This window comes from Theropithecus gelada, chromosome 18 (genome assembly GCF_003255815.1).
Source record: "Theropithecus gelada isolate Dixy chromosome 18, Tgel_1.0, whole genome shotgun sequence".
NCBI lineage: Eukaryota > Metazoa > Chordata > Mammalia > Primates > Cercopithecidae > Theropithecus > Theropithecus gelada.
The window spans coordinates 39,449,915-39,475,995 of record NC_037686.1 but is presented as its reverse complement, the minus strand read 5'-3'; the positions used below and the strand labels follow the sequence as shown (position 1 = coordinate 39,475,995).

General features: G+C 35.0%; 1 protein-coding gene across 3 annotated transcripts; it reads left to right on the top strand.

Moving 5' to 3' along the window:
* The first annotated feature begins 664 nt into the window (after positions 1–664).
* C18H18orf54 (chromosome 18 C18orf54 homolog) lies at positions 665–25,162 on the top strand. 3 transcript variants are annotated; one of them, XM_025365154.1, is made up of 9 exons: positions 665–722; positions 1,579–1,608; positions 3,280–3,608; positions 4,399–5,187; positions 5,523–5,673; positions 8,493–8,595; positions 15,385–15,516; positions 17,220–17,290; positions 21,318–25,162. In XM_025365154.1, exons 3-9 carry the CDS (start codon positions 3,326–3,328, stop codon positions 21,388–21,390), a joined length of 1,602 nt encoding a protein of 533 aa, XP_025220939.1. In that variant the 5' UTR covers positions 665–722; positions 1,579–1,608; positions 3,280–3,325; the 3' UTR covers positions 21,391–25,162. The 3 variants fall into 3 exon arrangements, with proteins under 3 accessions (XP_025220939.1, XP_025220938.1, XP_025220940.1); XM_025365153.1 differs by having other exon boundaries at positions 665–824; positions 1,512–1,608; XM_025365155.1 differs by lacking the exon at positions 665–722 and having other exon boundaries at positions 1,328–1,608; positions 4,399–4,704.
* The last annotated feature ends 919 nt before the right edge of the window (positions 25,163–26,081 follow it).

Genomic DNA, 26,081 nt, shown 5'->3' with positions numbered 1-26,081 from the left:
TGTTTGTATAATGTGCCTCTGTCTGGGCTGCCTGACTGGGTACCCAATCCGTGCTGGGTCACTGCTATTCTTCCCTGGGAATCAAGGTTCCCTAGGAGTTTGTTAAATCCCATCCCTGGCTAAACTCGGCTCTCCAATCTCCCATCTGCTTTGTGTGTGAGAGGCTCCGGGGTGTGATAGGAAAGGCACTGAAGAGGGAGTGAAAGAAGTGGTGAGGGAGGCTGCCTACTAGCTGAGATGATGTCTTATTTTTGGCGGGGGATGCTCTGAAAGCGGGGAGGCTGAGCTCACGTGGAAAAACTGGAGCTGTGGGGCCGACTCTCAGCAACCGGAACGACGACCGCCAGCGCCCTTAAGTCTCCCTCCCCATCCAGTGCCCTCCCGCAGACCCCGGGGCCGGCCGAAGGGAGATCAGCCAGTCCCCGCGCAAACTGGCCAAGACTAGCTGTGACGGAGGTTGGGAGGGCGTGGGGGGCAGCGACTTGGATGCAGCCCACATCCGCCCCCTCCCAGCCCCAGAAAGGAGGGAGAAACAGCACCTCCCAGCAGGGGTCGCGACCTAACGCTCCACAGCATCCTCTCCGCTCTGGCGGCTTCCTCGCCTCCCCTAGCGCCCAGCGCCCCACTGCCGCGCGTGCGCACCGCAGGCCGGCGCCATGTTGGGGCGGTTTGAAAGCGAGCGCGGGCGTTGAGCTCTGCTGTGACGGCTGAGTAAGCTGCGAGTGAGGCGAGCCTTGAGGCGGGGCGGTGTCCGGGTTCGGGATGCTTTGCGGTGTCTTGCGTTGGGTAACAGGCCTGAGCTTTCGGCGGAGAGCTGTGGAAGTGTGCGGTTTTTTTGTTTTGTTTTATTTTTATTTTGGGGCCTGAGAGGTGAGTTAGGCCGGGAAGGACGGTGTCTTTTCGAGGGTTGTCCCATCCTGTGACAGCCGAGAAAAGGCGAAAGGAGAGTGGCGAGGAAAGAGGAGGAGACGTCTCCTGAGGGAGGGCGCTTGTGGAGTCTCTGTGGAAGGAGGAACACTGTAGGGGGAGTGCCCCCCGGATGAGGCAGGATCGCGGTACGCGGCGGAGGGGCCTGACACAGGCGTTTGGGGACCTGAGGCGGCGACGGGAAGAGGCTTGCGCTCTGGGTCTGTCGCTTCCGAACACTTCTCCTTCAGTCCATTGCGGCGCTCGCCCTGGTTGCTGAATAAATGGTTTCGGAGTGAAAAGCACCTCTTTGAAGACCTTGTCTGTGTCTGTGACTGCCGGGCGGTGGAACATCAAAGGGAGGGTGTCGCCTGATTGGGGCTGGAAAAGTTGGAATTCAGAGCGCCCGGTAGGGGAAAGATGCGCAGCGCGGGGTGCGGGCGACCTTCGCTGACCAGTCGTGGGTTCCTGGCTTTCTGCTGCTGAGTAAACGTTCCCTTTCCTAACTTAGGAGTCACAGAGCTATTTCCAAGAGTTGTTCTTAATTTCCTGTGCGATATTCCCATTGGCTATTTGACACTGAACGTTCTGTTTTTGAATCAAAGGTAGTTGAAATTTCTTGTCAATAAGTTTAAAATTCTGTTTTTCTGCGTGATGGATTTTCTTTTGGAGATTCGAACTGAAGCCTGTACAGAGGAAATGGTAAGATATATGGGATTTGCGTGAGATATATGGGATTCAAAATAATCCTGTGGCTGAAGTGGGAAGAAGTGGGTGGGTCCATACCCACCTTCAGCCACAATTGGGATCTGTTCAGTGATTGTTGGAAGCAGGATAATGAGTGCATAGGGGTTTATTGAATGATTCTACTTTTGCATACACTTTTGGGGAAAAGTTGGAAAACTTTTCATAATAAAACTTAAATTGTGCATTTTCTTTTTGTCTGTCCTGTGTGTTGAAATAACTAGTAAATGTTATCATCCACTTACGGATACCAATACAACAGCTTTCTCTTTTAAGGTTTTGTAAAATAACATCAGTAGCGTGTTCGGCATTCAAAGAGGGAAAACGTTTGGTCAGGCTTATCCAAACAAATTTATTTGAGTGAATTTAAACTTATTTAAATGAAAGGGATACGAAAAAGGTGAAGCTGGCTTAGTTTAGCCATTCGTCAGAGATAATTCCAGTATTACAGCATTCAGAGAAATCAATGAGACGAAACAACTGTTACCTCCTTATGTTCTGCCATTTGCACTGACCACGGTCAGATCTCTTGTAATGGCCATTGTATGCTCTAACGCTGTGGTAGGATGATGTTTTACTTTGTCTCTTATTTAATTAGAAAACTTTCGATATTTTAAAGCCAAATTTAATAGTTACTAAGATTACAAGTTGTTATAACTTAAATATTTCTAAAATTATAGCCAAAAATTAAACATTATAACATCATAGCATATGTTAAGTCCTCAACAATACTTTTTTAGTATAGGAAATCAATTGCTTTAATTTTAAAAAGAATGTCATCATGGACTGAATTAGTGCCGGTTCGTTCTGTTATTTCGTAGGTTTTCAAATATACATCCTATTACTGTACTGAGGTGGACAGGGATTCCCTCAATTTTAATAACGGACAAACAGTAAGAAGAACACGTTGAGTTGATTTTCACATTATTTAAGCTTCCTTTAAAAGAGGTGAGCTGAATCCATTTAACATAAGAATTGAAAATAGGGAGGGTGGTAGCAAAAAACGAAGGTCAGGAAATGGTTATTAACTATGTTAGGAAACGTGCATATTGCTAGCTCATTCCAGAATAAGACCTACAGTTTATTTACAGTTAAATGTTGTAAATGTACTAGCATTTATAACATTGAAAGTAAATATTCTCCTTTGTTCCTTCTTCTTTTGAATACTTCATTTGATGGCTTTAAAAAAATTATTGAGCACTATTATCTGCAGCACATGGTGGTAGGCTTATGATTTGAAAAATATTGTGTATAGGGGAATTTTACGTATTGTGATGTCATAGAATATATCACCATAAGGGAAAAGACTATTCGTAAGTAGTTTTTAGTACTTTTTAAGGAGTGAGTACTCTTTCCTTGGTCTTTTCCGTGTATATTCTCAGATTATTTTTGTATACATACTTCCAGGCACGTAGTAGGTACTCACAAAATGTTTTCTAAATCATTGATTAAGAAATTCACAATAATAAAGATAACAACAAATCTACAATTCCAAACAAGGAGTGTCTGTTATAGATAATGGATTTTATTCTTTAAAGAAAATTATGAAAGGTTTACATATTTAGTAATTTTGTTTGTATATGGTCACTATTTTAATTGGCACCTTAACATTTTGGTTTTGTATTACAGTTGTTTTTAAGGGAAATGAATAGAAATAATCCACTTTGAAGAAGCCATGGCAAAATCAAAGGCAAAACATAGACTTTGTTCTCGAGAATCTTCAGTATCTTCGCTGCTGGCAAGCTGCAGCCTGAGTGATAGTAATTCCTCTAATTCTGATGGCTCTTATCACTATAAAGATAAGCTGTACAGATCTGCTTCTCAAGCTCTACAGGCTTATATTGATGATTTTGATCTAAGCCAAATGTATCCTGGTACCAGCACTGGAAACATTAACATTGATGAGGATTTTACTAATATGCCACAGTTCTGCAACTACATTTACAAACCAAACAATGGTATGCTTTTATTTTTTATATTTTCTTTATGTTCATATGTTTTGAAGCATTTGAGAGATGTACTGTAGTATTGTAAAGTTTGACATTATTTTTGTTATTTTTTAGTAAAAATAACTTATTGAGATCTGGGTATTTTTATAAAATGATTATATAATTCTCTATGGAACAGTAATATTCACAAGATGTTAAGAGTTTGTCCATAATAAAGCTTCCTTGAAGACAGGTTTGGAAAATGCAGTTGTTGATAAGTCAATTACTACTTTACTGAACACTTACAGAACGACCCTAGAATAGAAAAAGTTTGTGTTCAGTTCTTAGGGGTATGTGGTCAGTATATTCCAGAAGAAAAGAATGAGAAGAGCTGTTCTCTATGTGTAATCCATGCCATTGCAGGGTTTGTAAGTGAGGAAACAAGTTATTTTTCCACCTAGTTTAATAGCATATTTTTTTCTAAGCTATAGCCAATATTGAGTGACCAGTGTTACTGTGATTGTATTAGTGTATCAAATATGTCTAGATGAAAAAAGTTGAAGAAACAGTAAATTCGAGAACACAGGAAAATTCAGGAGGTTGGAGAGAAACATGCAGAAATTAACACAGAATGAAGAATCATGTGAGAAAAAAAGCACATCCTATTTTATCAACCTATACCTTTTTATACTTTTAATCGAAGCTTTAGTGAGGATAAGGGGAAAGCAGCAAAATGACTCTTAAATTCTTAATTCTCATTTACTGTTGGATATTATAAAATATTTGTATGTAATAAACAGAACTGTTCTTTGTTTTTCAGCTTTTGAAAACCTTGATCATAAAAAGCACTCAAACTTCATCTCCTGTAGAAGACAGACTATTAATGACATAGACTCCATGAGCCTAACAACTGATGATCTATTAAGACTCCCAGCAGATGGATCATTTTCTTATACTTATGTTGGACCGAGTCACCGAACGAACAAGAAAAACAAGAAATGCCATGGAAGACTGGGTTCATCGGACGTTGAGAAGAATCCAAATTTTCAAGGACCCTCCGCTCCCGTGTGCAAGGATAACTTTGTTACTCCTGTTGTATGCACAAATATAAATGGAAAGCAATGTGGTAGGCTAAAAAACCCAAAACTTATGAATAGGACTAATAATTGCATTTCTGAATCATCTTTGTCTTTTCCCAAGAAATCGTCTTTCAAGGACAGTTCAGAACACAGTCTTGAAAAGAATTATCCAAGATGGCTCACTAGCCAGAAATCTGACCTTAATGTTTCAGGGATAACTAGTATACCTGATTTCAAATACCCAGTCTGGCTCCACAATCAAGACTTGCTACCTGATGCAAATAGTCAAAGGGTTTGTCAAATATTTAAAGATGATCAGTGTTCCCATAGACACAGTCATCAGGCACAAGGAACTTCTCAGCTTATGAATAAATTAGATTGTTTTGAATATGCTTTTGAACCCTCAAACTTTTCAAATTCCTTGAGTGATGATAAAGAATTAGTTAATGAATACAAATGTGATTTTGAACATAGTCAATGTGAATGTGAGAATCCACTTCTCCCAGGACAATCCACAAAGCCATTCAGTGGTAATACTTTGTTTATAGCTTATAGTTCTTTTTCTTTCTTTTTAAACCAAAAGAAATGCTGTAAGTTGATGTGATATCTGGGAGCTTTTATGTTTTGTTTTCATGTAATACATCTTTTTAAAATGCTTATAATCTTCACATACAGCATTTTGTACCTAGAATATGTCTTTTCTCCCATTTTTTTCTTTGCTTGAGATGTCACATTGTAACATAATTTGCTGTTATAGATGAATGTACATTCCAAATGATCAGAACTCTTGTTGACTTTGTGAGATCTTGCTATGCTTTACATTAATTTTTTTCTTTAAGGATTAATAGTCATCTTTTACAATTAGGTGACAAAATTGAATTGCTTATCTTGAAGGCCAAGAGAAATCTAGAGCAGTGTACTGAAGAATTACCAAAGTCCATGAAAAAGGATGACAGTCCTTGCTCATTAGATAAACTTGAAGCAGAAAGATCATGGGAAAATATTCCTGTTACTTTGTAAGTAAGTGACAATGGAAAAACTGTTTAGTTTTCCAAATGAAAAATGTCATATGAATATCTGATTTATATTTAAATGAATGGTGATTAATAATATTGTAATTCCATAGAACATAGCTTTGTGTTACTTGCTTTAAATTTCATTTTTCGTTTATTACCACAAGATGGTATGATGTTTCATAACCTTAGGTACTTTATATAACATCTGTCTTTGTTACGTGTTCATTTGTTTCATTATAAAATATTGATAAGCATCTTAATATAAGGGATTAGAACCAGAAACAATTATTTTGCAGAGTAGGGTTATGAAATTCTTGTTATTTTCTTCTGACTTAAAGCTTTTCCTCTGTTCCTCTATATTCTCTCCATATAATGGAGTTACAAATTTCTTTTTCTTTTTTTTTTTTTTTTTTTTGAGATGGAGTCTTATTCTGTCACCCAGGCTGGAATGCAGTGGCACCATCTCAGCTCACTGCAACCTCCGCTTCCTGGGTTCAAGCCATTCTCCTGCCGTCCTGCCTCAGCCTCCCCAGTAGCTGGGATTACAGGCCTGCACCACCATGCCCAGCTAATGTTTGTATTTTTAGTAGAGACGGGGTTTCACCATGTTGGCCAGGCTGGTCTCGAACTCCTGACCTCGTGATCCGCCTGCCTTGGCCTCCCAAAGTGCTGGGATTACAGGCTTGAGCCACTGTGCCCGGCCTAGAGTTACAGATTTCTTATTGTTTACATTTTACTTTCCCTTTTAATTGTTGTTTTCCTTAAATGATGGTACATTTTTTATTATCAGAAATGCCTTATTGCTAACCCCATATCATGCCTTAGGCTTTGATAATTTATTATTTTTAGTTGTCTAAACTTTCATTCTGTTATAGACAGAGTCTATTAGTTCCTGGATTCTTTTTTTTTATTCTCAGTTGATTGTTTTCAGAATGTAGACATTGACTATAATTCCAATTTAGAAGCCTACCTATGCCATTTTCTTGCTGTATGGCCTTGTACAATTTACTTGACTTCTCTAAACTTTAAAGATGGAGAAATAATGTCTGCTTCAGGGTTATTGTGAGGATTAATTTGACTAGAAAATGAATATAAAGTTTCTGACCTAGAATGAGCTCTCTTATAAATTGTAGTAGTGATGATGATTATCTAGAATATTTTGTTTTCTCCTTTTAGCTTAATTTCTCCATATATATTTCATATATATCACATATATATCATATTTCATATATATGTTGAGATATATACATATTTAAACTTAGGTTGATAATGAGTTCATGTAATTCTTAACTTCTCTTATCCTTTTTGTTTCCTAGTTGCTTATTTTATCACTTGTTCTGTGTATTAATAAAGTATCATAGCTGCAATACTTTGATTTTAATTGGAACCAAAATGGGCAAGCAAGTAGTATCAGAGGTGCTTAAAATTTTTGAATGTACTTAATGTATTTTATAATTTGATAATGTAACTTCTAACTTGTATAATTAATACTATCAATAGTTTGGCTGAGTACCTTGCATATAACAATTCAATTTGGAAGACTGAATTTGTATTGTGATGGGAATGTTTGTAGATAAAACTAGTGATGAATTGCTGAGAAGGAATAGATCTCAGTTTGAGATTGACAAATTATTATCAACCTGTCATCAAAAACAAAATGGAATAGGAGTACTCAAGGTAGTATTTTAAGTGGTAGAGCAAAACCACAATCAGATCATTGCTTTTTTAAAACAGCTATTATGAAAAAGCTCAAATAAATTACAAAAGTAGAATAACATAAGGAACCTCTATGTACTCTTTACCCGTCTTCAACAGTGTGGTAAATGTTTTTTAATAACAGATGGGCAGATCTACAAAGTGTTAGTAAAGAATCGGGGAAAGGACTACCTGATAGTATGAAAGAGCTTGTGAATTAGAAATCAAATATGTCAATAAAGAAGCATGCTTATTAAGAAAAACACCAGCATTGTGTAAATGTTAAAAAAAGATTCTTAGATATCTGAGTTCTTGAGTTACAAACATACCTTATAGTGATGTAAGAATAAGAGAGAAATAGGTTGAATTCATTTTTGTGATTAATAGAATTGGATTCTTGGAACATTCTTATTTTTGCTGGGGATACCCTTTCCTCTACTACCCCGTGAATATCAGGAAAAAAATGGGTATTTATTAAATGTACTAGGTACATAGAAAATTAATTCAGTTTATGCAATATATCTGTGAGATAGATGGGACTACAAATGTTGAAACTGAAATTCAGATAAATTACCTAAGGTCATACAGTGAGTGGGACTGAGATTGCATGCAGGAATGTTAATTTCAGAATTCTTTTTCCATAATAATCTGTCCTTTATGTTAATACCAGTTATAAAGGGGAAGTCTGTTCTGTTGCCTTCAAGTAGGAGAACATTTAACTGCCATTCTAGTAAAAACTTTTAATAGTTCATGGGGTTGTTGATTATTATCTGGTAACAATGTTTAATTGGAAAAATGTACTGTTTATTTCAAACAAGGTGAACTTGTGGAGCATAGTCTATAGTTCAGGCCTTGTTTAGCTGAATGCTGATATCTTCAGTTTCTTCATAGTGTTTTCTTAAAACTTGAAAAGAGAAGCAGGGAGATAAGAAGGGGTTGGATTCTGGTATCAGTTTAGGGAGAAGATAAGGGAATTACCATACAACATTAATATGGATCATATCCATGATGATTATTTCTTGGTGATTACTTGTATTTAAATGAGAATTCTTAAATCATGTACTGTTTACTTTTTAGAAATTGGGAACGTAATTACTATCTTGCATCCTTTAAATCCTGTTTAGCAAATCTCCTATTCCTGTTAACTCTGATGATAGTCCTCAACAAACTTCAAGGGCAAAGAGTGCTACAGGGGTTCTTGAAGACTTTCTAAATAATGATAATCAGGTAGGTGAAATTAAAAGCTTTAAAACTTATTAAAAAATTTATGAATAATATGTAGATACTAATTTTTAAGTTACTTAGATAATTTAAAGTAAAAAAGACTCAAATCTCCTTTCAAATACACATAATTCCTTCCAAAATTATTGATTATATTATTTTTTATAATATTTAAGATTTTAAAATTAACACATAATGATCATACATATCTGGGATACATGGTGATGTGATACACCATGAATATATAGTGATCAAATCAGGGTAATTTGCATACCATCAGCGCAAATATTTATCATTTCTTTGTGTTGGGAACTTTCAAAAATCCTCTCTTTAATGTATTTGGAAATATATAATAATTTATTGTTAGTTATAGTTAGCTGATACTGCTTTAGAACACTAGGACTTATTTTTTCTATCTAGCTATAATTTTTTTATCCTTTAAGCAATTACCTCCCTCCTACCTTTCCCAGTCTCCAGTAACCACTGTTCTACTCTTTACTTCTATGAGATAAGCTAGTAAGCTTTCCCATATAAATGAACTATGATATTTATCTTTCTGCTCCTAGCTTATTTTACCTAACATAATGTCCTCCAGAGTGATACATTTTGTCACGAATGACAGGATTTCTTTCTTTTTGAAGACTGAACTATATATATATATATATATATATATATATTTTTTTTTTTTTTTTTTTTTTTTTTTTTTTTTGAGACAGAGTCTTGCTCTGTCACCCAGGGTGGAGAAGAGTGGTGCAATCTCGGCTCACTGCAAGCCCCGCCTCCCGGGTTAATGCCATTCTCCTGCTTCAGCCTCCTGAGTAGCTGGGACTACAGGCGCCCACCACCACGCCTGGCTGATTTTTTTTTTTTTTTTTTTTTTGTATTTTTAGTAGAGACGGGGTTTCACCGTGTCAGCCAGGATGGTCTTGATCTCCTGACCTTGTGATCCGCCCGCCTTGGCCTCCCAAAGTGCTGGGTTTACAGGCTTGAGCTGCTGCGCCTGGCCCGGCTGAACAATATTCTGTTGTATATATATGTCACATTTTCTTTACCCTTCTTTCTGTTGATGGATACTTAAGTTGAGTCTGTATCCTGACTATTGTGAATAATGCTGCAGTAATGGATAATACTAATTTATATTCCACAAGTGATTCTTTCTTAAAGGTAAGTTGTAATGGGAAATCTTAAACCATAATAATGACCTTCTTTGTCTCTTTCTACAATTGTTGACTTAGTCTGATTTGTCTTATATAAGTAAAGCTACTCCTACTTGCTTTTGGTTACCACTTGTGTGGAATATCTTTCTCCATTCTTTCACTTTAAGTCTATGTGTATCTTTAAAGGTGAATGGAGTTTCTTGTAGGCAACATATAGTTGGACAATGTTATTTTTATCTACTCAGGAAGTCCATTTCAAATTTTAACTGGGGAATTCAATTTGTTCACATTCAAGGTTAATATTGATAAGTGAGGACATATACCTGTCATTTTGTTTACTGTACTCTGGTCATTTTATATGTTCTTTCTTCCTTTTTTCCCCTCATATTATCATTATGGTTTGGTGGTTTTCTGTAGTAGTGTTTTATTCTTTTCCCTCTGCTAGTAAGTTTTATATTTCCATGTGTTTTCATGATAGTGATTATCTTTTTGCTTCCAGATGTAGAATTCCCCTGAGCATTTCTTGTAAGGCAGGTCTAGTAGTGGTGAATTCTGTTGGTTTTGGTTACGTAAGAAAGAGTTTATTTCTCTTTCATTTCTGAAGGAAGGCTTGGCTGGACATAGTATCTTGGCTTGTGATATTTTTTTCGACCCTTTTAATATATCATCCCATCCTCTCCTGGCCTTTAAGGTTTCTGCAGAGATATCCACTGTCGGTCTAATGGGAACTTCCTTACATGTGACTTGATGGTTTTCTCTTGCTGTTTTTAGAATTGCCTTTGCGGTGTAACCATAATGTGCCTCTGGGAGGCTGTTTTTAGCTTAAATCTACTGGGGGCCATTGAGCTTACTGGATTTGAATGTCCGTATCTCTTCCCAGATGTGGGAAATTTTCAGCTATGATTTCATTAAATAGGTTTTCTGTGCCTTTTGACTTCCCTTCTCCTTGTTGAATTCCCATGGTAAGACATTTGTTCATTTTATAGTACCCTTCAAGTCTTGTAGGCTTTCTTTACTCTTTTTCCTTCTCTGATGGGGTAATTTCAAGTGACTTATCCTCAAGTTCAGAGATTCCTTGTCTATTTGATCAAGTCTATTAAGCTCTTTATTGTATTTTAAAATTTCATTCATTGAATTCTTCACTGCATATTTTCTGTTTGGTTCTTTTTTATGATTTCTGTTTGTTGACTTTGTTGCTCATATTGTGAATCGTTTTCCTGATTTGGTCAAATTATCTCTCTGTGTTTTTTTTGTATCATTGATTTAAAAAAAAAAAAAGAAGAAGATTTTGAATTCTTTTCCCACCAATCTGCTGATTTCCTTTTCATTGGAGTCTGTTACTAGAGTTATTATATTCCTTTGGTGGTGTCATATTTTCTTGGTTTTTCATGTTTCTTGTGTTTGTTTGTTGGTATCTGTGCATCTTTCTGAATTATTTTCTGTGTGTTTTGTTGATGTTTGCTATGTTTTCTTAGAACAGCTATTTTGAATTCTTTGTTTGCCAGATCATCTGCAGGTCTGTAGGATCAGTCACTTGTTTTGTAGAGGTTTTCTGTTTGGATTTGTCTGAAGTTTTCTCATGATTAGAATGAGGTTATGCATTTTTGGCAAGAATGCTGAAGAAGTGATGTGCTGTTCTCACTGCATCATGCTCATTATATATTTATATCATTAATGTATTGATAAGTTAATGCAATAATAGTAATATGTAATAAAGATAGAATATGTAAAAACTGGTTGTATTAAGTTTGAACATTTAGTTAAGGTGATCTTTATCCTTAGTAAAGATACTGATTCTACTTGTAATTATTAAATATCTTAGAAAGAACTTTGAGACTTTGCAGATATCCTGTTTCTCCTCAAACTTTCGTCTACTAATTTTAGTATCCATTTGTGAATCCTGTCTTGTTTCTATATTAACTGAAAACCTTGTATAATGAAAAACTATCTTTTCCTTTATATTTGTTTAGTAAATTATATTATACAGAATCACTAATTTATTTTATTCTTGGTTTAGAGTACGGTATTATTAGTTATGCTGTTGTTGAAATTGTTTCAGGTTAGGCCATTAGGAGTTCCTTCATGTTGGCTCCTGTGTCCTTTTTACATGTCTCCATTCTTTTTTGAGCAGTTCTTTGAGGACCCATGGTTCTTTGTGTTGGAAAACGGCATTTAGAAACTAGGATCTAGGCATTAGTTGTGCTGAGTGCTACTAGGGTGTTGTTCATTATAAACTATGTCAGCAGGAAGATCTAGGAAACAAGTTTACCAACCCACACATACTCACATATGTACATTTTTTTATCTGTTGATCTGTGTACATATATGTGTATATGTGTGTGTACCTATAAATAAACACATATATGTATAAAATCATGAGTTCGTATTGATACCTCTGATTCCAGTCTAATACCATGGTTTGTTTTAGCTTTTCCCATTCCCTATTTGTAACTTTCTCCTCCTATGAGAATCCTTTCATTATCTACAGTAAGTTTGTTCAGTCTTATTATACATGCAAAGTAGTTTTAGAATTGCTAACCCATATTCCTGTAATTAACGAATTTACTAACTAGATTACATTATTTGTCTATTGCTTATTTTATTTTTTTTTTTTGAGACAGAGTCTCACTCTGTCTCCCAGGCTAGAGCACAGTGGCACAATCTCTGCTCACTGCAGCCTTTGCTCCCAGGTTCAAGCAATTCTCCTGCCTTAGCCTCCCGAGTAGCTGGAATTACAGGCACCCACCATACCCGCCTAATTTATATATTTTTAGTAGAGGCAGGGTTTCACCATATTGGCCAGGCTGGTCTTGAACTCCTGACCTCAAGTGATCCACCTGCCTCAACCTCCCAAAGTGTTGGGATTACATGCGTGAGCCACCACACCCAGCTAAATATTGCTCTTTTGATCTTTAGCCTTATAACATCATATCAAAATACTGTTTTCCAGAGTTACTTAGGTTAATTACTTTCTTCCCAACTCCCTTTGGTGTGGTTGTGCTGTTTATTTATAATACTGTTAGTTGATTCATTTGTCTTTGTATACGGTTAGTCCTCTGTATGTGTGGGTTCCACATTCATAGATTCAACCAACTGCAAATTGAAAATTTGGAGAATAATAATAAACATAACAATACAACAGTAAAACATAATTTAAAACACAGTATGCAAGTATTTATGTACTGTTGACGTTGTGTATTATTTATTAAAAGCAATCTAGAGATGATTTAAAGTTTACAGGAAGATATGCATAGGTTATATACAAATACTGTGCCATTTTATAATCAGGGACTTGAACTTCCTTGAACTTTTTTTTTTTTTTTTTTTTTTTTGAGACGGAGTCTCACTCTGCTGCCCAGGCTGGAGTGCAGTGGCACGATTTCGGCTCACTGCAAGCTCCACTTCCCGGGTTCTGGCCATTCTCCTGCCTCAGCCCCCTGAGTAGCTGAGACTATGGGCGTCCACCACCACGCCTGGCTAATTTTTTTTGTATTTTCAGTAGAGATGGGGTTTCACCATGTTAGCCAGGATGGTCTCGATCTCCTGACCTCGTGATCCGCCCACCTTGGCCTCCCAAAGTGCTGGGATTACAGACGTGAGCCACCGCACCCGGCCTTCCTTGAACTTTTATATTCACACAGGGTCCTGGAAACAGTCTCCCAAGAAGCCAGCGATGACTGTATATTGGGTTCTCCTCTTGTTCTGTTTGGTTTAAATAATTTGTTTTTTGAATGTATGAAATGTCACTATGGTTCTAAGAGTCAGAGATATACAGAGACGTACCCAGAGACATTTACTAGCAGGTGTCAATGACAAGTCTCAGAACAAATTGTATTATCCATACAATATTTTTAAAACATTCATTAACAGTAGCACAAACAGTTCGTATGTTTTCTAGTTTTCTGTCTTCTTTTGATACTGTGACCACTACTTTGCATGAAAATCACTCAGCTCAGGCATAAATTCCAGAGGCTGCCTTTTGTAACTATTATGGTTGGCATAAGGCAGCCGAAGTTCTAAAATAAGATAGTGGCTGGATGCAGAACATTTGGAGATTATGCCTCAGATGCTGTCTCCCAGGGTGTAGGAGTATATCCTAACTGGATCCTTTTACCTTGTTTTTTTTTTTTTTTTAATGTTTTTATATTGTTGTGGTAAAATATACATAACATAGAATTTACCATTTTAATCATTTTTAAGTGTACAGTTCTGTGGCATTAAGTACCTTCACATTGTGTGTAGCTATCAACATTGTCCATCACCAGAACTTTATCTTCTCAAACTGAAACTTTGTACTCATTAAAACTCTAACTCCCTATTTCCCCCTCTCCCCAGCCCCTGGTAAGTAGCTTTTTACTTTCTGTCCCTATGGACTTGGTACTGTAGGAACCTTGTATAAGAATAATCATTATATATGTATCTTGTTGTGACTGGCTTATTTTGATTAGCATAATGTCTTTAAGGATCATGTATGTTGTAGCATTTGTCAAAATTTCCTTTCTTTTTTAGATTGAACAATTTTCCATTGTTATGTATGTGCCGCATTTTGTTTATTCATTTACCTGTTGTTGGACTCTTGGGTTGCCTCCATCTTTTGGCTACTGTGAATAATTTTGCTGTGAACATGGGTATACAAATATCTACCCAAGTCCCTGCTTTCACTTCTTTTGGATATATACCTAGGAGGGAAATTGCAAGATCATTCAGTAATTCTATGTTTAATTTCTTGTGGAATTCCTGTACTGTTTTCCACAATGGCTATGGCATTTTACCTTTTCACTCCCTGTTTCTTATATCCTGTTTTGTAACTGTGGAAATGTTGTTAAAATCTTTTTAGCCATACTGCTTACTTTGAGTATCTTATGCTAATCAACAACTTTCTATAGAATTGAAGTTTAAGTAGTACTTATGGTGCACAGTCTATGCTAAAATATATTAAATTACAGACATCTGTAGAGTCCTATTTGCTACTTGGTAGATAGCTATTAGGACACAGAAACTCATTTGAAAGACGTAAACTAATAGACTGATAAGACTTTTAAAAAGAAATTTTAAAATATCCCTCACCAATTATCTTAAAAGAATCCTGACCATCTTATGTGTCTGAAGCACTGCTGCATTCTTTGAACACAAATAAGGTCAGTGGTAATCGAGCTGTGAGTGTTATTTAGGTAGAAGGAATGTATGGCCCATGAAGAGGTGAAAAGCTAGCATTCTGTTATAAAAACATGTTTTAAAGTGTGCAGAGAATACTGTATTTGAAATTTTGGTCCTTGATCAGCTGAAAAGAACATGTTGGCTTACCTGTCCTCTGAAGACCTTTCATTTCATTTAAAATTTGTGATTTTGAATGTGCTAAATTAATTTGTCATAAATATAAACGTGCATTATTTATTTTAAAAAAGCAGTGACTAGAAAGGATATGCCAAACTGTTAATCATGATTGTCTCTAAGTAACTTCACCTGGGGCTTCAGAATAGGGAAGTGGTGAGTTACAATTTTGATTTTTTAAAATATTGACATATATTGTTTGGATTTTTACATTGGTTTTCTATTAGGGGAAATTAATACAAAATAAAACTCTTCTTTCCCTGAGTTTGGATGGTTAACCTTATACTATCATCTGTTTTAACCTTAGAGCTGTACTCTTTCTGGAGGCAAACATCATGGTCCTGTTGAAGCCCTGAAACAAATGTTATTTAACCTTCAAGCAGTACAAGAACGTTTTAATCAAAATAAGACCACAGAGCCAAAAGAAGAGATTAAACAAGTAAGCACAAACATGATTTATGAATTGAGATTTGTGAATTTGTATAAAGATTTTTTTCTACATTTTTTAATAGACCTACTTATAGTTTCATGTTAGTAAGCATGCCATATACACATGTTGTAAGTGGCAGTAGTATTCTTTTTTGTTAGGAAGTAATGTACTCAACATTTAATTCTGTTTGATATCTGTAGGTGTTTATCTCTAAACAGATTGTTCTATTTAACTTATGGTTATAAATCCAACATCTTATTTAGTTATGATGATGTTACAACTATAGTATCAAAGGGTTTTAAGAGTTGTTTTGTAATGCTCTACAAAATTAATCTATATGGCCCATCTTCTGGTAGTTATATTCGGGGAGACCTGGAAAACTTTTTCAACATTAGATTCCTCCACACACCTTTGTCATTTAAAATTTAATTTTGTTGCTGTGTGTTTATTGGCTGTTATGAATACAGTCATATCAAGTTTTATTTTAAAGCCATTTTATTTTTTCAATTTGTGTATTTCCCGGGAATTTGAAAATCTGTTTCTGTTTTGGACTGCCATTCTACATGATGAATTTTTTCCCGCAAAGGTATAGTGTTTAAGAAAATAGAGTTTCTGTTTTCCCAAATGTGATAGTGAGTTATAATTCTGTCACTTACTAGCAAGTGCAATATTTGTGCAAATCATTTAACCTCTTTAGTTTCAGTTTCCTATTTAAAAAATTATTGATTTTTAATTGACTCTATATATATATTTTGGATGTACAACATGATGTTTTGAAACATCATGGAATGGCTAGGGGAGCTAATTACCTCACGTACTTTTTGTGGGGAACATGTAAAATCTACTCCATTAGTAATTTTCAAGTATACGATATGTTTTTAATTTTAGTCACCATGTTGTAGAATAGATCTCTTGACCTTATTCTTCTCACCTAACTGAAATGTTGTATCCTTTGACAAACATCTCTGCAACTCCCCTGTCCCCACACCCAGATTCTACCTAGAAGTGAGATTATTATTTAGTGTCTGTCTTTCTATGCTGGGCTTATTTTATTGATCAATTTCTTTTTCTGTACAGTGAGGATGTTGAGAAGATATATATATATATATATATATATAAATATATATATAGAGATATATGTGTATATATATAGTTTGTTGAGACAAACTATATAAAGTACTTAGTATAGTGCTTGGTACATGGTAAATACTCAATAAATGATGGCTGTTTTTATTGTCATTGTTTTATTGTTATTCAGTAGATATATGAAATTCAGTTTTCATTACAAATGAGTGGATCAGCTTTTGAGAACCTTCATAGTCTGCTCATTTGAGTTGTATTTCTTAATTTCTGTCCTTACATTCTAATAATCATAACGTTAATATGTAATCTATCCTTCTTTCCCCTCTTGTTTTAAACGTCATTGAGATACAAACCTGTTCAGTAAAGTCATAATTTTAAGCCAAGGCTTGATTTTTAATGGACACATGTGTAGAAGTATACTTTAGGACAGTTGAAAAATGGCTGTTAGTTGGAATGTTTTTACAATAAATGAAAAATAAAAATATTTAATGTTCTTTTGAAAATTATTAGAATTCTTTGGAAATGTAGAAAATATTTTTTAATGTTTTAATCACATTGTAAATACCATTTAATTTTATAGTTATATAATATTTTTAATATTTTTTAATATTTGGTGTTTTTAATAATAGGTTTCAGAAGATGATTTCTCTAAATTACAGTTGAAGGAAAGTATGATTCCTATTACCAGGTCGCTTCAGAAGTAAGTATTCTTTACTAATATGGATGCGAATCCATCTTAGCCATTCCTCTGACTCAAATCAAAGTTACAGGGTAGAAATAAGTAGTTTTAAGAGTAGCACTAGTAGGCATATTTAAGCTTCTTGGAGCACACTGTTTAATTACACTAAAAAACATTGTTTTCTTTTAAACTTGTGCTTTTTCCTATTCAAAATGTCCTAAGGACCTAATGAGATAGCCTTAGACCTCTAAAATATACGGATATGAATGACTCATTTTTGAGTAGTAATAGCAACAATTTATGATAGTATTTTTGTGAGTATCCTATAACAGGAACTTGTATGAAATGTGTTTTCATATATTCTCTCTAGAATAAATTTAATAATAAATGGATCATTATTTGGAACATCACTACAGAAATCTAAAGTAGATATAATGACCTGGATATAAAGATAGGTCTAATTTTCTTAGTTACATTATCTTAAATAATAAAATGGAGAAAAATACAAGTTGTTTCTATAGTCATAATATTGACAGAAGAGAATGGTATTTATTTTGGAGTTTTTGTGTGACTATAAAGTGTCCTCAGAAGATGGAATACTGAGCTTAGGAAATACTGAGATTAAAAGTTTCTGCTCTAATCACACCGTTTCACGTGGCTACCTTTTAAACTTTGAGAATTTGCTTAGGCTTCTGTGATCTAAGGAAATGGTGGAAAAATAAAACACTAGACATGTAAACTTATGAATCTAATTGTCACAAATGTGTATATAGTTTTCATAGTTAAAATATATCATGTAAGATAATTTTTTTCTCTCTACTTAATTTATTATCTTTAGGGTATAAATAATGCACCTTTGTTTGTAGCTTGCCATAGTACTGGGGTATAATGTTCCATACCTAATAGAATTCAGTGAATAATGATAGTAGTAGCTAACATTGAATGTTGACCAAACGTCAGTATTCTAAGTGTTATTGAATATAATTCATGTGATCTTCACAACCTTATGTGGTAAGTACTATTATTATTTTCATAATACAGATCAGAGAATAGGCATGGAGTAGTAAAGTAACTTGTCCAGTGTTGCATAGCTAGTAAGAGGAAGAAGGGTGATTCAGACTAGGTAGTCTGATTTGAAAGTCTGTATTTTTAACACTCCTTTCATTAATAATAGTGATGAATTATTCATTGAGACTAAGTACAGGGCCTCAGTTGATCATCTAGTATGAAGACTTCATTCTGCTTTAAAATTTGAGGTGAATGACCATAGGTTTTCCATTGCTCTTTAAAGCATTGATACTGAACTTGTCACAGACCTAAATGTGTTTTCTGAGGTAATGTACATATCCTAGATGTTTTTCCTGGTGAAAACAAACACTGGATTGCAAGTCATTAAATCACCACAAAAATCAATACTGATCTATAAGTGCTTTTACCATTTGCTAGAATTTTTTTAATAGTAACTTTTTTTCTACTATAAGCAATCAAGTCTTACCTGTATATGGAGTTTCATTTTTAGAGAGAGTAAGTTTTATGTTTTGTTACATGGCCTTTAGTTATTAATTCTGTTGTATTAATTGGAGCAGTCTTAATTTGTCTTTACATTCAGAAGTATTATCAGTAAGGCGTTTGTACTGTAATGAAGTAAGCTTACACTTAGAAAAGTTATTTTCAGTCTGTAGATTAACTGTTTTAAGGACAATTTAAATTTAATTCTTTCTCAGAATTCCTTTTTCTGGCTGCAAAATATTCTGGTTAGCTATATGGTCATCTTTTCATACTTCAGATATTTCAAATGTATTTCAAAATTTCTAAAATATTTCCAAAATCTTTCAAAAGTTACTGGTTATACTTTGTAGGCTTTATTGGCCTTTCCTAAGCTAAAAGTCCTATTATGGCTCTTTACATTCCTCAAATAACAGTTTTTGTTTTTAATAATTTGGGTGGCTTCATAGGTGGGAATTGAACAATGAGATCACTTGGACACAGGAAGGGGAACATCACACACCGGGGCCTGTTGTGGGGAGGGGGGAGGGGGAAGGGACAGCATTAGGAGATATACCTAATGTAAATGATGAGTTAATGGGTGCAGCACACCAAACATGGCACATGTGTACATATGTAACAAACCTGCACGTTGTGCACATGTACCCTAGAACTTAAAGTATAATAATAATAATATAATAATAATAATTTGGGTGGCTAACCAGTTTTAAGATATCTTTCATTACCCATAGGGAACTGTAAGCTAGTAGTCTGGCCTTTGTTTAGTCCCTTAAGTACTCAGTTTTCTTATATTCTTCAAGTGGAAACATGTGCTCTCTAGGAAGACTCATTGGAGCTGGGATTACAGGCACATGCCACCACGCCCAGCTAATTTTTGTATTTTTAGTAGAGATGGGGTTTCGCCATGTTGGCCAGGCTGGTCTTGAACTTCTGACCTAGGGTGATCCACCCACCTCGGCCTCTCAAAGTGCTGAGATTACAGGACTGGCCACCACCTCCAGCCGAATGTTTTAAAATTTTAGTTATTTTGCCTCTGATTGGTTAGTAGCTTTGGGTGAATTATTGTCACTTAGTCAATGAAGGTGGGAATCTCAAAAATTAACTGAAGTTGCCAAAAAAGGTGGGAGAATTGAGAGTCTTCTTATTACATTTGAGTAAAAGTGTCCAAGAAGTATAGAGTACAGGGAAATAGATATACATGCAGTAATTAATGCTACTAGTTTCCTTCCATCTCCTTGTCCTGGATAAAGTGGAAGATGCAGTTTATTATACATTTATTGAACAACTTCTATGTGTTAGAGACTATAGAATAGAGTGTTGTAGTCATTACCTTTCTGCTCACCATAAGTGGAAATTACTGACATTGGAGGTTATTACACTGCTTATGTTTTTTTTCTTTTTTACATTTAATTGTGTTTTTTTTTTTTTAGATGGAGTTTCGCTTTTGTTGCCCAGGCTGGAGGCTGGAGTGCAGTGGCACGATCTTGGCTCACTGCAATCTCCACCTCCTGGGTTCAAGCGATTCTCCTGCGTCAGCCTCCTGAGTAGCTGGGATTACAGACGCCTGCCACCACGCCTGGCTAATTGTCTTTTGTATTTTTAATAGAGATGGGGTTTCACCATGTTGGCCAGGTTGGTCTCAGACTCCTGACCTCAGGTGATCTGCCCATCCCAGTCTCCCAAAGTGCATGGATTACAGGTGTGAGCCACTGCTTCTGGCCCTTCTTGCACATCTTAATTACTATATTGTCACTTTGTTTTTCCTTAATATCTTTTGTATTTATCAAAGATCTGAAATATGACTAATTAACTGACGTTTTCTGAGTGGTCCTCCAGGAACTGAAAGATAGGGGAGAGAAAAACTGAAAAAATATAAGTAGAGAAGGCTTGGAAAGTTAAGGGCCTCTTTTCTTGGTTTGAGGAATGATTGAGTTTTCTCCACTGAGACCTGCAATACAGTCTTGGCATTATTTTAGAGAAAAATCTAGGTTGTTGGTATAACACCATATTATATAGGCTTGTTGGAGTAGTTAGCAGCTTCTCCTACACTCAATAAAAATGAGTTTTGTTTAGATCTGTAACTAATCCTTAAATGCTGTTTAAAAAATAGCTATCTTGAATATAAATGTTAAAAATAATTTCTGTATTTTACTTCTTAACTAATACACAGGATACCAAAAGCAAAGGTGTCATTTCACAGAGCTCTAGTGAAAATTACTTGAAAAAAGTGTATTTGTTAAGTGTGATACAACTGATACCTATTGTTTCTTGTTAGGGCACTTGGCAGACTATCTTAAAAAAAGTTAATGTCAAAAAATGTAATTGTTAAAGTAAATGTTTATAGAACTTTAAATTATTTTAACCCTCAGTTATTCACATCTCAAGGTTTTATAAGAAATAAGTCTCAACGTTTATATAAATTTACTTCTCATACCAATTTTGAAGTTAATAATCAACTTTATTTTATTTTATTTTGCTGTCTGCATTGGCTATTCAGTTCTTAATAATTGGTTTACAATGTGTTTTATACTTTTTAATGAAGGGCTTTGCACCATTTATCTCGCCTGAGAGACCTGGTTGATGATACCAATGGAGAACAGTCACCGAAAATGTGAAGAGGAAAATGAAACTGTCGCTACAATATCACCACAGAACAAATAGGCATTTTTTCTGTTACTTAAACTGACAAAGTAAATATAAGCCATACATTATTTTTTGATTGGTTCAAGGATTATGTATTTCTAAAACACTAAACTTGAAAATACCCATAGGTTTTAGGACCTGTCTTCATTTTGTGCCAACATACTAGAATGTGAACTGCAAGGATCCACAATATATCCTAAAGTCTTACTTTCATCTTCTCGCCAGCAAATGTCTCATATTTAAAGATGGATGACTTCTATTCTTGAAGCCTACCTGGATTTAACCTTCTTCAGCATCCTCAACATTTTATTATCTGGTTCAGGATCATTAAGACACTTACTGGTTTTTATCCAAAATCTTTTATGTGAAATAGACTTTTTTTTAGATATAGTTAGCATCACTTAAACAGCTTAAAGGAATATCAGAATTGTTATTGTGTATGTCATCTATGCAGAAGTCTGTTACTTTGAAATTTTCATAAATTTAATATTTAAGATACATTGTATTTGAAAATTGCATTAATAGTGGAGTGATACAGTGTTAAAAGGAATGTTGTATTGTGACATTCAAGAGAACCTCCTCATTTAATTAGTACTTTGATTCTGTGTAAGATAATATTGATAATGCTTGACAGTTTCCAAACCTTTTTTTGGAGGGATATTTAAGAATTTAATATTTCAATATTAGGTTGTTTCCCAGATTTTAATTTTGGGGTTAGCTCAAACTGGTGAAAACTATGACTCAATGGCCAATTGCTTTATGAAATTTGATAATTAAAACTTAAAATGAATATGGAAAATCAGAAAGCAACTCTGTATTTTAGAGCAATTTTGTAAGAGTTGTATTTTCTTTAACACAATCTCTAGTCTTAAGTTTGTCTCTAGCTGGAACCAAACAAAGCTCTGTAATTTTTACCAAGCACTTGTTATTGATACTTCTTATAAGTAGTAAGCATCTTTATTAACACAACTGAGAATTAAGTCATAAAACATAACTAATACAGCACATTACAGCCTGATGACATTAAAGAATGTGTATATATAACTACCACAGATTAACACTTCACCCAAATGATAGCGTTTTTCCTCAGTAGATTTATTGTCAAATAGGAATTTCTAAGCACATTGAGTCAAAGCATTTTTTCCAAGTTAATAAAACATCATTTAACATCTTTGTTAGAGGTGACACGTCAAACACTACAGTGAGCTCTGTGGGGTTTTTTTGTTTTTTTTGTTTTTTTTTTTTTTGCCAGTGAGTTTTTTACCATGCTGCTCTGACCAGTTTGAGAGGCAATCACCAATGGATTTGTTTTCTTTATTCTGTGGAGATGTTTTTGCCACTGACACTGTTTTCTGATTATAGTCTGCTTCATAGAAAATAGCCTGCATAAACAAACAAGGAATTACTTTGAAATTAAAGTATGCCTGACTATTAAAAATGCAGAGTTTAGGTGGGTAAACATCAGGTAGGTCTGGGTGGGTCATATTCTAGGCCTAGAAAAATCCACTGTTAGACAAGTTCTAAAGAAGGCAAGGAGATAAAGGCATCAGGTGGTAACTTCTAATTGAATATTATATGTTGATCATACATAATATATACTATGCCTGGAAATTGTAATGACTGAAAAGCACCTATTTGGTTAGTGTTCCTATTCATGAGACTGTATCTCCAATACTAAATGAGATAAGCCTGTTCTAAAATCTTATAGCCAGTATTTTAAGAAACTTGATTATACTTACCAAAGGAACATTGTTTTCTCTTGTTTTAAATATGGAGAGGTTTAATCCTTTACCTAACAAAGGAATTAATTTTAGCAAAATGATTCATTCCAACCTTCTTATAAGAAATCTCTAGGAGAGTCAACTAAGAAAAATAACGAATCTAAGTGATAAACATTCGAGAAATACTCTAAGTAAGAGATTTAATTACAATTTTAATATCTCAGGATTCTTTTTAGGTTTCCAGGGGAAAAGAGCAGGATAATAGTGTGGAGACTGCTAAGTTGAGAATTTAAAAGAAATGAGAACATAAAATTTTTAAAATTGCATTGTGAATGTAAAATTTTTATCTTTTGCTCTCTTTTAGATGTGTTGAGAAAATGTTAAATAGAAAAAAGTAAGAAATTTTAATAAGATGTTTCAGATCTTTGAGTATGAAAAATATAACAAAAAAGCCTAATTTCAAAAGACTATTTGAGATCAAGGGACAATGGTGTGACCAGTATGAAGGGTCAGGACTGAAATATATTGTCTTTACTATCAAGAACTCTACTTTCAGTTTTTTCTCACAGTTAATTTCAGCTTCATAGAGTTTTCTGACCAAATTAAAAAACACTGTTTTCTTGGGTTTGTTTTGGGTATATGTCATTATAGTTATGTTATTTCTTGTTGAAATTTATAATTGTGGGTTTTTTTATTGTTTTAATATTTAATGGTGTATAATGTGTTATTAAATTATATGTAGTTATACCAAAATGTTGCCTGAAGATAAATCATGACAAGGTCCCATGTTTATCTCTATGTTATAGATACCTGGAATTGATCTTGTAGATTTGAATTTTTGTTTCATTTTTTTCTGTCCCACCCTTCGCTCTGTATATCTCAGAACATTTTTGGTAGAAGTGCTATCCAGAAGTGAACTTGTCAAAAGGCAAGTAGCATGAAAGGAGACAGAAGAAGCAAAAGGCCAATACAGAGGATAATTTCTGAGCACTTGAAGTTTCTTCAAATGTGCAAGACTGTGTGTCTTCCTATTAGATGTATGAATTGGATATTTCATGCCTAATTAAATGTGTTGGATTGCGGTGCCTATCATACAGCGATTGGAGTAAATTGAGGCCTAATCCTGAACATATTGTAGAGCATATTGTTAGATATTTTTCCTGTGATATTTGAAGTTATTATTTTCCCATTTCCTTTTTCTTTTTTTCTTTGTAATCATATGTCCCTAAGATTGTTTTCCTTTTTTGGACCAAAAACAAAAACAAAAACTTAGCTTTTTATCCTCCCAGTGTATTCTGCATTGTCCTTACCCTAGATCAGCCCCTTCTGTGTAACAGTTTTTCTCACAATGTAGCAACTTTTATCTACCCTTCAGTACCTTCACTGGGACTAGTTCATTCATTTTCAAATAGCTATTTCAACCTTTAACCTCTCCTGTCTTTGTCTTTTACACAGAAGCCAGAGTGACTGGTCTTGGCAAGACTCTGTTGTGTATCACCACTGTAACCTTAATGATTTGTTTCAGCAAATTTGCTGTAGTTCAATTGCTTTACTCAGATTCCCCCAAACTTTATATGTGTATTCTCACCTTTGTGTATATTATTTCTCATGCATGAAATACTCAATTTTTATTCTTTTATCTAAAGCTTACGCTACATTTCTTTAAAGCTCTGGCCAAGTATTTTATTTTGTCCCTAAACATTCTAACTATCCACCAAACTGTGGTAAGTTGGCTTTTCTTTTTCCTTCCCCTGTCATTTATTTACCTGTTATATTTCATTTTAATATTTTGGATGGTACCTCTTATACTATGTTGTATTCCTAGACAAGGAAATGTATATCAAAATATGTTAGATGATTGATTGTTTTATCTCCGTGATGATAGAACTTTTTATACTGCTTTACAGAATCAAGAAAAAGTAAAGTGTATTTTACATAGTGGTTTTAAGTATTGACTGATTGATATTCTAAACCTGGTTTCCTGTATAAAGTTGTAAGTTCAAGATAAAGAGACCACATTCTTATTTGAGGTTCTGGAAATCCTTTATTTCTTTTTTTAAAACATTTTGATAACTTTTTGAAAAATTTAAACCTTTTTAAGAGCAATTTGAGGCTCACAGCAAAATGAAGAGGAAAATAATCTGCACAGAGATTTCCCATATACCTCCTGCTCCTGCATATGCACGACCTCCCCTTTTCATTGTCTGCCACCAGAGTGGTGAACAATTGATAAACCCACACTGAATCATCATAATCACCGAGAGTCCATAGTTCACGTCAGGGTTCACTCTTGATGTACATTCTGTGAGTTTGGACAGACGTATAATAAACTGTGGCTCCACCCCAGTGTGCAGTCCTCTCAGTGTACAGGCCAGTTGGATTCTGGGGACCCCTTCCCACCTGGCTGTCTCATTCCCCTCTAAAGTACATCTAACTGCCGTTAGAAGGATAAGGATAAGGACGAAGACCCATCTTAACCGCTTCCTCCTGACGGGGGTGCTGTTTTGGGAAAACGGCAGTCATAGATTCCTCATAGGCCTGTCTTAGGGTTCCCAGCAGAAGGGGCCATCATGGAGGCTCCGGTTGCATGGCCATTTGGAGTTTGATGGCCTAAAGGCAAGAACAGACAAACCGGGTTATTAAAAAGTATACGTCAAAATGAAACAAAGGGAGAGGTAAGGACAGCTCAAAGATCCCAAGGCCTTTTACCAGTCTGCACAGGGATAGAGAGGTCAAAAGCCTGACATAATAAACACTTTTATGTTTTTACCAGCATGTTGGGCTTCTGGATTCCCTTCCCCTGAGCCCAGTCCTAAGCCAAACAGTTTAAGGTTTGGGAAATTAACTTTTCCCACTGTGAAGGGTGCATCTGAGGGGAGTGTCTTGTAGTTTGGAGATACAATTACCTCTCTGTGAAGAGAGGACAAAGGAGGGAAAAAGAA